Genomic DNA, 12728 nt, shown 5'->3' with positions numbered 1-12728 from the left:
CACATGTACATATACTCGTATTTGTATGCAAATTGTATCTATTGTCTGTTTTGACTTGTGGCCTCATCATAGTTCAGCAGTAAAGGTGTCAGTATGGTAGTGTTTTTTTTTTTTTAGCCCAACCGTATCAGGGTGGAATGAACGAACGTTGAGCCACGATCCTTTACTTTTTAATATTTCCAGTATTTCAATCAGGGAATTTGCATTTAATACAGTTAGGAACTTTGATTTTGCCAGCAAGCAGGGAATGATATCCAGCGATAATGCGTTGCCTGAATGGAGTTTTGTGGTTCTGCAATAAATGTCGAGGTTATTGTGGTTTCAGAAGTGAGTTGCAATTTCACATCAGTTTCAACTGGCAAGCATTGCAAATTTTTCTCCTCAGTCTGTGCATTGATTATTTTTTATGTCATATATTTAATGCTCTTATTTGCCATTTGCAGTCACTGGAATATTTTATAAAACAAAATTATCTAAAGTATTAAAACTTACTCAAAGTATGATAGCTTTAGCTTGACACTGACTATTCTCAAGTGCATTATTGTTAGTGGGTTGATAGTTGTAAGTGCTGTGACCATTCATTTCTGCCTTAGAGTACTTGGGTATTACCACTGTACAGTGTTTGCTTTGTGTAAAATTTTCTAGACATTTGTAAAAAAAAGTATGACCATGAAAGCAGTATTTTTGCAGTTATTTTACACCCCAAAAAAGTGTACAGTAGACTGTTATGCAAGTACCTTATACTGTATATTGGTAGAGTCAAAAATTGTATTGCAGGCATATCTGACTTGACAGCCAAGAAGCTGTGAGTTACGAGAATTGTAATAGTTTCCAGCTCTGTGATAATAAAAAAAAGCATGACTTTCAAGTTCTGCAACTGTTGTAAATGGAATGTGGCATTGCAACTCTCTTATTGAGAAGTTTGGTACCATATAAGGTAGTATTATTACAGATGAATATGGTGTGAAGGGGTTATTTTATTTATTGTCTTAATTAGTTTATTATTTGGTTATTTCATATAGTAGTTTATTATTTGATTATTTGGTTATTTCATATAGTAGTTTATTATTTGATTATTTGGTTATTTCATATAGTAGTTTATTATTTGATTATTTCATACAATATTACTACAGTGATGTAACTGTGCTTAAAACACTTACAAGGCTGTCTTTTTCTCCAATGCGTGGAAATACAAACTGGCAATATGCATAATTTCTGTGTATGTTTTGTACAGTACAAGTATTTATCTTTGTATTGCTCTTACAGTCAAAATGTGAAATACTATAAAGTACTGTAGTCTTCCATCGACAGTTAGTGGCTGTGAAGTTCTGTATCTCTTTGGAAATTGTGTTGTTATTGGTATACTTTTGTTGGAAGTAACTTTGCGCAAATATTATCACGATGTCTCGTGGTGTTGGGCTGAGTGTCATGGATAGCCTTCGGGTTAATTCGCCCGATCGCAAAAATGTCTGGAAAGAAGAGAAGGAGCGCAAGCTGGCAAAGCTCAAGCAACTACGTGCCGAGCGAGAAAAAAGACGCAGGGAGCAGTTGGCCAAAGAGGTGCTTGCTTTTCCTGTTTTTTGTTTTTGTCCAATGCTTGTTTGTAGCAGTCATGATATGTACCTGTATGGTTGATATTAATTGTCTTTATTTGTCATGAAACATTTTAGTGGTATAGGACTTTTAACGGGTAAAAAGTCTCTTCTTGGCCAAAGATAAATGAATTTTCAAGTGAAAACTATAAAAAAAGAAACTTCAAACTTTGGCATGGGTTAGAATAATATTATTATTATTATTATTATTATTATTATTATTATTATTATTATTATTATTATTATTATTATTATTATTATTCAGAAGATGAACCTTATTCATTTGGAACAAGCCCACAGGGGCCATCAACTTGAACTTCAAGCTTCCAACGAATTTGGTGTTCATTTGAAAGAAGAAACAGAAGGTAATAGGAAATACAGAAAGATGAGATCAGTTATTAGAAAAGAAAATAAATAAAAATGTAAGTAAACTATTAAAATACAAGGAGGACGGTTTTAGGGTAGTAATGCATTGCATCTTCGCTTGAACTTTTGAGGTTCCAATTGCACAACATCCTCAGGGAGACTGTTCCATAGTCCAACAGTGTAAGGAAAAAAGGGCCTTGTATAATAGGTTTAAAAGTCTGATTATATCTTTATGAAAAACCCAAGATGTAAAGTTGACTGAAATAAGGTACATCCAGAGTATAAATTCTGTTAAAAAAAATACAATGTTATGGTCAGTTGGTAGTGGCTGTTTTTGGGAAAGTTTCAGAATACCATCTTATTTTTCTTGAAGGATTATATTGAAGTTTCATGCAGATGGTTCATTTCACATAAATTTTAATACTTTGCAAAGTTGTAAGTTCATAAATCCACTCTGTAGCCGAATGATGGATAATTTTTCTTTTTTATGTTTTGCATTTAATTATTTCCGTAGTATGTAATTGGTAATTAACCAGCACCAGTATATTTTTTTGGGCCATGAAGTACTTTTCCTTGAAGGATTGAATAGAAGTTTCATGCTGATGGTTCATTTCACATAAATTTTAATGATTTGCAAAGTCTTAAGCTCATAAATGCACTCTATAGATGAATGATGATTAATTTTTTTGTATGATTTACATTTAATTACAGTATTTCCATAGCATGTAATTGGTAATTAGCCAGCGCCATTATATTTTTTGGGTCATGAAGTACCTTCAGCTTCAGTCACCAAGGTTGTTTTGTTGAGAGATTTCACTCCAGTTTATTGGCTGTACAAATGTGCAGATTGTGTAGATAGTGCTGGGAATGAAGTAACTTATCTTATCTTCCTTTGTCATGTGAAACATAAATAGTATTGTATTTTCTTTTTTATCTTTCAGTACTGTAATTATAGTGTGGTCAACTAATGTTAGATTAAAGGGCCATAGATATTTCATGTGGTATTACTGTGTAATTCAGCATTTATAAGGAAGGTACAACATATGAAAAGAGATTTTACAATTATGATCATTCTTGTGAATGGACTATATGGCCTTTAGCACAATAATTCTCAACCTCCATGTTTAATCTTGGTGCATGAGAAGTTAGAAGCATGTATGGTTATTCATATTATGCATATTTTACTTTATTTAGTCTGGGTTTCATAAAAGTTGCTATTATTAGCCTCCTTAATACAGTGCTGTATGCATTGTACATAGTAGTGTGTACTAACAAGAATTCCAAGGCTACTGACATTTTACTTGGCCTTGATAAGAATTGTTGCAAAATCACTCATAAGAATGTCTCTTCCCTTCGTTTTCTCAGGAAAATTCCCTCTCTTCACTCTTAACATTGCTAACCACACATTCTCTCTCTCTCTCTCTCTCTCATTATTGTATGAAATTAAAAGTAAATACAAGTATCAGATACTATGCATCACTGAAATTATTTTGTTACTGAAAAGTTTAAACCAAGGAACAAGATATTTCTGGAAGAACTTGGAGTATGAAATACGTTTTATACGGTTTGAAAATCTTTCCATTCAAGAATTTCGCAATGTCGTATTTTGTGCATATGATAAGTTATATCATTGCAGCAGTGTTTTATATGTGCATGAGGCATATCTCATATTGTTTTGAATAGTTCACTGTTTTAGACTGTGTATTGGATTTGGAATGTTAGATTTTAATGGCCAAGTAGCAGTGTAGGGAATTTAAGAGCCCGCTTTATGAAGTTGAATATGTGATAAGAAGAGCTAATAGACTCAAATGCCGAAATGAGCAGAATTTATACTCAGCACTTGAGTTTATTTTGTCCAAGAATATTTAAGTATACAGTATATCACAGTCGTACCTTACAGTTTATTTTGTCCAAAAATATTTAATATCTAAATCATACCTACAGTTAGTTCATTCATTGTAATGTTCATTATTTATGTAATACTTCAGTGTATTTAAGTGTGGTGAAATATCTCAGATATCCTTTTCTTTTGAAGTCAAATTGGTATATTTTGGTGTGTGAATTTCTGATAAATTTCTTTGCTGCCGTCTTGTGCATTGGTCATATTTCAGGAAGGATGACTTCAAATTTAGCTCTTTTTTTTTTATAATACTCTTTTCTTACAGTACTTGGAAAGATTACTTGCTGCTATTATTTTGGCAAAATGGTGTGATTTCACATAGCGAGAAACATCAGATTTTTATAAAAGATAGAAATTTATCAGTCTTAGGTGTAAGTTTACTGACATGACAGTAGTGACAGATTGGTTAATATAGGACTTGCCTTTATTAGACTATATTGCAGCAACTTGAAAAACAACTTGACCAGTTTTTAATTTTCTTGGCTTGGGTCAAAAGCCTTTTCTTTAGTCAACTTTTTTGAAAAATCTGACCTAACCCTAAACATCAACTGTTGGCACAAATAAGTTTGAAGTTACAGATACTGTAAGTCTTTCTGAAAGTATTTTGGTAAAACAGAAATAGGAAATGTAGGGTGTAGAGATAACTTACTCCACAGCAGGTTTCAGTGACATTTAGTAACATTAGACACTAGACACAGGTTGCTCTGACCATTTCCTATGCGTGGTACAAATTCATACCAGTTGCAGATGAAATATTGCTATAGAAAGACAGTATATAAATCTTTGACAGACATCAGTTCATTGTTGTCCATAAAATGCAAGCGTAATTATGCCTAGAATTTAAACTGTTTCTAGGGGCACCTACATTTTTTTTTTCATGTTACAAGGCATTATAAGCATTTAAAACTGATTTGAGTTTGTATTTTCTTTCAGGCCCAGGAAGCAGCTTTAAGAGCAAGCAATCAGCCCCGCGATGATCAGCAAGACCTGGACAAAATGCTCTCCTCTCTGGGAGTGGCACCTGTCTCTGGTATGTGCTGTATTCTACCTAGAGTGTTGTGTAGCTTAGTAAATAGTTTGTTGCACAGATATCTTGTACTGTATATAGTTTTATTTTTTCATTGCCTCTGGTTCCATTTAATATCACAGTGCTCTGACTTTAGAAACTAAGTACAGTATTAAAAAACTTCAAATTTTCGTCCTTTCGTGGGCGTTAATGGTTTTGCTGGTAATGTAACCCGTTCCTTTCAGTGCCACTATTTAAAACATCTCACTTAAGAACTTGTTTTATGAAAAAACTTACTTCCCAAGTTGCCAAAGTCAAATATTTAATCTGCAGTCACAATAAAAGAAATCTAAACTTAAAATCTTGCAAGGAATTTTTTGAATTCGAGACAAAAAGGCAAACATTTTCATATATGAATGAAATTGAAATTTCACATTTTTCATTTGGTAGTGTTCACAAACTCTTGAGTTGATGAAAGAATGAACGTTGTTCAATTTAGGGTGGCTATATTGCCTGCCTTTCATTCCTTATTGGGCTGTTACAGCAGGCACTTGAATATATAAAGAACTTGGGAACTAGGCAGGAGGCAAAGTTCCTTGACTTGGACCAGTAAATAATCTCCCTGGTATATGATAGTTTTATGAGGAAATTAAAGAACTAAATGACCTCGAAAACCTCTCTGGTACACCCTGGTAATAGCAGAGTCCAGACCCTAGTACTGAAGGGAGTGCACTGTCATGCCACTTGCCATTTTAAGGTTAAATATAATTATTAACAATACATTGTAGCCACATTTTATAACCTGGCTTTATTGGGATCTAGCCTTTGTCCTAAAAGAGTTTTACCTTGTAAGTTTTTGTTCAGTGTAAGAGCCAGAGTAGGTTTAAGGTAAATCCGTTGCATGTAGTTCTAGAGTCTTATCATTATTCTTTATTAGTCCTGTAACTTGTAGATGTAGGGATGGTAACTTATAGAAAGGTGTAAAGGTACAAGCTGTCTTGATTAATTTGAATACTTTGTGTGTAAACACTTCAAAGAAACCTTTCATTGTGATAATACTAAGTAGAATGCATATACTGTATATGCACAGACATGGTGTATGGATGATTTAATAATTGCTTTAATGCATACTGTAAATTGCAGAGTTAATAAAGTGCATGGTGCCATGCATGCATATTGATGGCCTATGTTTCTTTGTAGTTGTTAGGTAGAGCACTTGGTTTGTTGATAATTTATGCTGATTTAGGTTTTCCTTATTGTACTTTAAATTGTGAGTATGCTGTTTAATATTTGCTTGCCTTAGAATCACGCTTCATTGCCTATTTGATCCGTGTTGACAGATAAGGACAAAGTGAAACAAGACATTGCGAAAAACCTCACGATAACTCCACCCTCAGTGGAAGAACCAAAAGACCAAATCAACACCCCTTCTGAACCACAGCAGGCAGAGGAGAAGACTGGTCAGATGGAATGTTGTGTGTGTTTAAGAGTGAATTGGCATAAAGCATATTTGCAGTGCATACCTATACTGTACTAACATTTTGTATCCCCAGAGCATATTTCCTAAAAGAATGTAGGGACTCTTGTGCAGTGTTGCATGCTGCACACAAGATCTCAGCTTTGAAATTTATGTGAGGAGAAGGGGTTTCACAACCACTAATATAAACTACTCAGGAATGTTACGCTCCCCTTTAAGTCAGTTTTGAGGGATTTTTGGAAAATTCATTGACTGAAATATCCCTTTTTTGTTGAACTTCATTTCCTTCAGATTTTACAGGTCAGGTTCAGTGGAAGAGCAGCACTACTCTCTTTTACGTAGAAAAAAATCAAAGTAGCACTATATATATATATATATATATATATATATATATATATATATATATATATATATATATATATATATATATATATATATATATATATATATATATATATATATATATATATATATATATATATATATATATATATATATATATATATTATATATATATATATATATAATTATTCTGCTTCTTTCATGAATCTCATGGCTTACTTGTATGTAGTTTTGTTTTGAAAAGTCTGCCACCTTGATCCTTTTGTGTGTGCTTTTGTTCCTAGTGCTCAGATAAATGGTTGAAAGTTTGTGAATGTGAGTTGTTGCATGCTATATTGCTTTGGATATAAGGTCAAAACATGTTTTGTTTTCCTTGAGGTTTTATTATTTAAATTCCAGTTTGTAATGAAGGTTGTGCCGTAAATACTTGTTGGTGCATTGTTTGTCATCCTTTTATGCTTCACATGTGCATTGTGATTTATTTTAACTCCCTTGAATTTTTCAGTAATTTGGGAATGCAAGTTGCCCTCCCCCCCCCTTTTTTTTTTGCTTCACCATCTTGCTGGTCCTTTAGCAGTCGTAAATTGAGCTAAAACTAACATAACGAACTATGAGGGGTATTTCAAAATGAACAGTTTTCTGGTGATTTGTAGGTGGTAACCTCTAGCTTATTGTTTTCAGATTAATGTGACATTTGTTGTGATTTGCAATTTTGGTTGGTTTATGAAAGTTATCAGATTCAGGTACAGTGTGTGTGCTTGGTTGAATGTAAATGTATTAAAAGTTGAAACTTTAGGAATTTTCCATTGTAAATAAAGTATCTGAGAGATTTTTTGTATTATGAATTCAGTGTGTTTCTGTGTACAGTATATTAGTAGCCAAATTGATTCAGACATTTGAGATTATTGTATTGCTATGCATGGTATTGGTAGCCTTTGTTGATTCAGGTTCTGTCTTGGTATTTATTGCAATTTTTGGGGTTTTTGCATGATGCAGTAGCTCATCCTGTTCTAAATTCCTTTGCCTGTTCAGTTTTACAGTTCTATAATATTAATTAGTAAATACTCAGCTCTCTACTCAGTTTTTAATACCTGATGCAGATTATCAGCTTGAGGAGAGTTTTTAATGTATGAATTCACCAATGTCAGTATATGTTAATATTTACTGGGGTAGAAATAACTGTAGGTTAACATTATTGGAACAGAGTTGCAATGAGTTCATTCCACTATCTTCTGTCTTGTCCACATGAGCCATAATCCCCATCTGGTCTAAGTCTTTAAGTATGTCTTTCTCCATGGTCATCTGTACCTTCCTGCTCGTCTTCATCATGCTATTTCCATATCTGATATTCAGATTTATCTGTTCCACCTATTTGTCCAACCAGCTCATTCTTGGTGATCTCAGTCTCTTTTTCCGTATGTGGGATATATACCACATCACTATGCAACTTTCCTATTTGTAAAATGATGTTCCCACTGTACTATTTATCATATAATTTGTTTTTCTTAGCTTCTTTTGTGAAAGTATTTAATTCAATATGAGGTACTTATCTAAGCCCACACCACTTTACAACACCTGCTTGGATACTTTCCTTGTTGTACTTTTCCCTTTCTTTCAGGTCACCAGAAATTTTTTTTACGGAACTCTTCAGCGCTCTCTCCATTTCGTTTTCATCCTTTAAATATTCAAGAGTAGGAGCTTCTGTTTTTCTATCAGGTTTTAGGAATTAGGGGTGAATTGAATTCTCTCCACCTTATTTTTGTACTGAACTGCTATCTTGCTCCAGTTTTTTTTATTTATTTATTTTTTTTTTTTAGTTTTCCCGATCATTTTCTTGGGCCCTCTAGCTGTTCTTCATCCTGCCACTTGCATATATATTACCAGTAAAATACCATTTTCACTAATGATATCAGGTTCTCTCTCTCTCTCTCTCTCTCTCTCTCTCTCTCTCTCTCTCTCTCTCTCTCTCTCTCCTGACTAGGTACATATGTTTTTACTGCAGATTTCTAGATAGACCTTTATATTCCTGTTGCAGAAGTGTTGTCGAGCATGTCCAGCATGTCATCTGAAGCGGGTGGAGATCAGACTGCTTCTCCGGACAAAAGTTTGGAAGCTAACGCCTCGGCATCTCCCCGTACACCTAGGTAGGTTGATAAATTTAAGATGTGTTTCACATAACCGAATTACTGTACACTGTTGTGTTAACATTACTTTGTAGTATGCTGACATAATTGGAATGGATTGATAATGAGAATTCTACCACTTTCATACAGTTTCATTGCATTTTTATGGAAAAGTATGAGGAAGCATTGCACTACATAGTGTATATTGATGCTCTGTGGTAAAGATGATTAATATGATTAGGGTTCAGTGATAGATAAATCTTTGACATATTTCAGTACTCTTATTTCCTTTTATCTACTGGTTACTGTTCTCAGCTAAAGTAAGCATATTGCCATTGTTTTGCTGCTCAGGTTTGGGATTTGTTTAATTCTGTGGTAGCATTAAATGTATTACATAGTTTGCTTATAGCCTTCATTTTTTATTAAAATTCCTCTGTAGAACTGAAGAGTCCTGTAAAAATTGCCAGATGGTAGACTAGGGAACAAATGATTACTCATAACATAGACTTTGTCTTTTGCCAAGAGAATTGAGAGAACGTATGTCACATCCAGCCTCGTAAAGTGTAAAAATGCAAATGTAAAAATGTTAGGTATGGTGATGATGCTCTTGTTAGAATGAATACTATGAATATTTTTGTTTTTCTTACAAAGCAGTACAGTATTGTGTGATTATGTATTATGTGTTCTTTTCAGCAAACGGCCACCTCAGCTTTCGGTCGTGAGTGTTCAGGCTACAAACATTCCACCTCGGGAAACTGTTGTCTACACGAAGGGCGTCCAGACTTCCACTTCTGGTGATGGCCCCGGTTAGTTCTGATTTACTTTCATGTTTTCTTAGCTAGATGGCTGTTGGCCAAGACAATAGGCTGGCAAGATGAACTATAGATTGCTAATCAGTACAGTACCTTGAATATGCTTCAACCTCCCAGGTTTATGTTGTATTGTCAATTAAATTATGAAAAGTTGAAGATGATTATATTGTGAGAATACATATGCATTATGTAACAAGTGTAACATTTTGTCTTGTATTAATTTCAAATCTGGCACTGAAGCCAATGTTGTGGTTTGCATATTTAAGCGTACATATTTCTATAGCTAAAGATAATACATGACTTGAGGTCTGTATGTAGGCATAAAACATTTGAAAATGACTCAGGTAAAGTTAGTGTCATAAGTATTTAGACAAGAAGGAAAGTTTGTTAATATCTCATTATTGATATTAATACACTCACAACTAACATACTAAGAATGTTTTGGGACTTCTGTATCTGAAAAGAAGTGGGTTATCTTCTGTGTTTAGCATTAAAGCCATTGAAGTCAAAACAGTGACATGAATTAAGTTAGTATAGTTGATATTAGGGTAACTTTTTATTATCTCTTCAATAAAGGGGGAATAGTAAAATCTGCATTTTCTCTTCATATAGTTTATGTATACTGTAGTATACATTTGGTGTATATTGGTGATTGGTTAATGTATTTATGAATTACAGTAATACAGTATAAGGTAAAGAAGCATTCAAAAAGTTCATGCAATATTCACCAATACAAATAGATCAGACATTGTTTAAGCAACCCTTATGTATTGCAGGTGGGAATGTATATTTCATGGAACTTTGATAAGTTTAATAAAGATTCTGCTTTGATATTTTCTCCTGACACAGACCATTACTTGACTTAACCGGAAATTTGTAAAATGTACTGTTCATTAATGATTCATTTTAAGAAGTAAATTTTAAATTTTATTCTTTGGCATCATGATTGGAATGAGTCATTTTAGGTTTTCAACATAAGAAATAACTTCCATACTTCTCCTCACGTTCGCAAACAAAAACCTGGTAGATGCTGAGTCTCTTTTCTAACTGATAGTGATTATGGTACTGGCTACAGTATAATTTGATAAGACTAAAAACAGTGAAAGAATTGTTTGTTTCAAGACTTTGAAGAAGGTTGGACTCCTTTGGTCTTGGGAAAATTTGGGAGGCTGGAAGCAAAGAGTTGTTCTTTTTGCTTTTATATGAATTACAGTACATATACTTGAAGGTCAAGTAAATTTTCAATAATGTTTGGAACTTTCCACATGTTCAGTTTCTTTATTTTTGCTACAAACTTTTTATCTGTGTACTGTATAAGGAGAATTTGTTGTAAATAAAAGCTTCATGAAATTTCCATATTCCATCACAGTAAGGGAAACTAATATGTTCTTAAATTTGAGCATTGAATAGAACATTATGATACTGGTTAATTTTTGTGATAATGTCCAGCATGGCTAATGGTATATTTGAATTAAGAAATTTCAATGTTTTTTGTGTTAGAAAAATTTCATTAAGTTTTTTAAATAACTTTTTTTAGCTATGTGTGGAAAACAGTTGTTGGTTTTTTAGACAGTATTAGTTCGTGAATGATGCAGAATTATCATTTTTAATGTTAAACACAGAATGTTTAGAGTATGCTTTGAAATTAGATCTTGTAGATACTCAGATGGACTGTTTAGGTGTATATATTATTCATTGACTGAAATGGTAATACAGTATAGTGTTTTAAATAGTTATGAATGTATTAATGAAATGTTTTAAGGATTTTAGTTGCTGTATATGTTGGCCATGGAATATTGAAAATATATACTGTGTACAGTATATTGTATAATTTTTGCATGGTAAGAAAAATAGTTTCTTGGGTTGGGGGTGAGGTTTTCAAAAAGTAAATCCTCGGTTGAACTGCATGAGTACGTTATGCCTCGGTTCTTGAAACAGGTATTTCATTTTGAACAGCCAAGTATGGGAATTCACCTGAGTAAATGTCTAATTGCTGTTGCAGTATTTGTAATATATCTAAAATCAAGGCAGTTTTTCTGTTTTGAAATACTGTGATTTGAATGTTGACAATCAGAATTTCAGTAGTAGCTTACAGGGATGTTTTGTGTGCCTGTAGCTGTCTTGAGAGTCATTATTTATTCAGTTGCATTAAACAGCAGTTAAACATTTTTCTCTTGTCTGGGTCAGTTCTGGATATGGATGGCTCACATCTTGTAATGTATTGCAATCAGGTCTGTAATAGTAATAACCTACTAACAAGCTCTTTTTATTAACAATACATAGTTCTTTGATAGTTCTCATTTAGCATGACTCTCTACCTTTTCATTTAGATACTCCTGTAGTTTAGTGCAATCATTATTGGACTGTATGGTCACCTCAGAATAGTCTTAATTTTGAAATGGTAGCCATGATGCTAATGATAATACTCCTGTACTTAGGTAGCAGTGATGATGGTTACAATGTTGTGTACACCTTTTTGATAGCTTAGCTACTTTTGAGACAGTTTATGCAGTGCAAGATTGGAATTCCTATATGTGCAGTATATTGGCAAGCAGTAAGCCAAGTTATTTTCTGTTACTAATACACGGAAATGACTCTGACTAATTAAATGATTCACGTTAAATAAGGAACCCTAATCTGAACAGTTTTACTAATTTATCTTAGTTTTGAGGTCCCCAAAAGGTAAGACTTAGTCAGTATGTTTTTAGAACTGGAGGTTAGACTTTGTTTGTTATTGCCTACACTGTTGTGTAGTTTTGCAGTATTATGACTCAAAATCTCACTGGAGCACCACAAATATTTGTCCACCTCGCTGCGTTGAAGGGGTCTCATTCATTTGATGCACTTGCACTTTGGTTTTGATGACAATTTTAATCTGAATTTATGTTCTTTTGATGGTGTGGATTGTAATGGGAAGAATACAGAACTTCATTTCCTTGGTGTTTTCTTTGGATGGCCAATAGTTTTTATTGGTAGGAAACTAGTTGGTCATTTTCTCTTGATGTTTGACATTGTTGTATCATTCATAACTGTTTCAGTATTTATAAAAATTAGATTAATGTTGTCCAAATAGTAGGCATTAATTATCATGTAGTTAGGTAGCTTTTAGC

At 33.3% G+C, this 12728-nt stretch overlaps 1 protein-coding gene across 50 annotated transcripts in view; it reads left to right on the top strand.

Annotated features, from left to right (window-relative positions):
* Positions 1 to 12728, top strand: part of LOC136848582 (cytoplasmic dynein 1 intermediate chain-like) — a 104360-nt gene that overhangs the window by 20338 nt on the left and 71294 nt on the right. For 16 of the 50 annotated variants that reach the window (XM_067120894.1, XM_067120893.1, XM_067120904.1 and 13 more), the window contains exons 2-5: positions 1267 to 1560; positions 4792 to 4888; positions 8719 to 8827; positions 9500 to 9612. In XM_067120894.1, coding sequence (XP_066976995.1) covers positions 1402 to 1560; positions 4792 to 4888; positions 8719 to 8827; positions 9500 to 9612 — 478 coding nt within the window. In that variant the 5' untranslated portion in view covers positions 1267 to 1401. Of the gene's footprint in view, positions 1 to 1266; positions 1561 to 4791; positions 4889 to 6204; positions 6325 to 8718; positions 8828 to 9499; positions 9613 to 12728 lie in introns of those variants that run through there. The other 34 variants (XM_067120889.1, XM_067120886.1, XM_067120891.1 and 31 more) reach the window with 3 other exon arrangements.

This window comes from Macrobrachium rosenbergii, chromosome 19, assembly GCF_040412425.1.
Source record: "Macrobrachium rosenbergii isolate ZJJX-2024 chromosome 19, ASM4041242v1, whole genome shotgun sequence".
Lineage (NCBI taxonomy): Eukaryota > Metazoa > Arthropoda > Malacostraca > Decapoda > Palaemonidae > Macrobrachium > Macrobrachium rosenbergii.
Note: the sequence above shows the minus strand (reverse complement) of the source record. Positions and strands in the feature narration are given on the sequence as shown.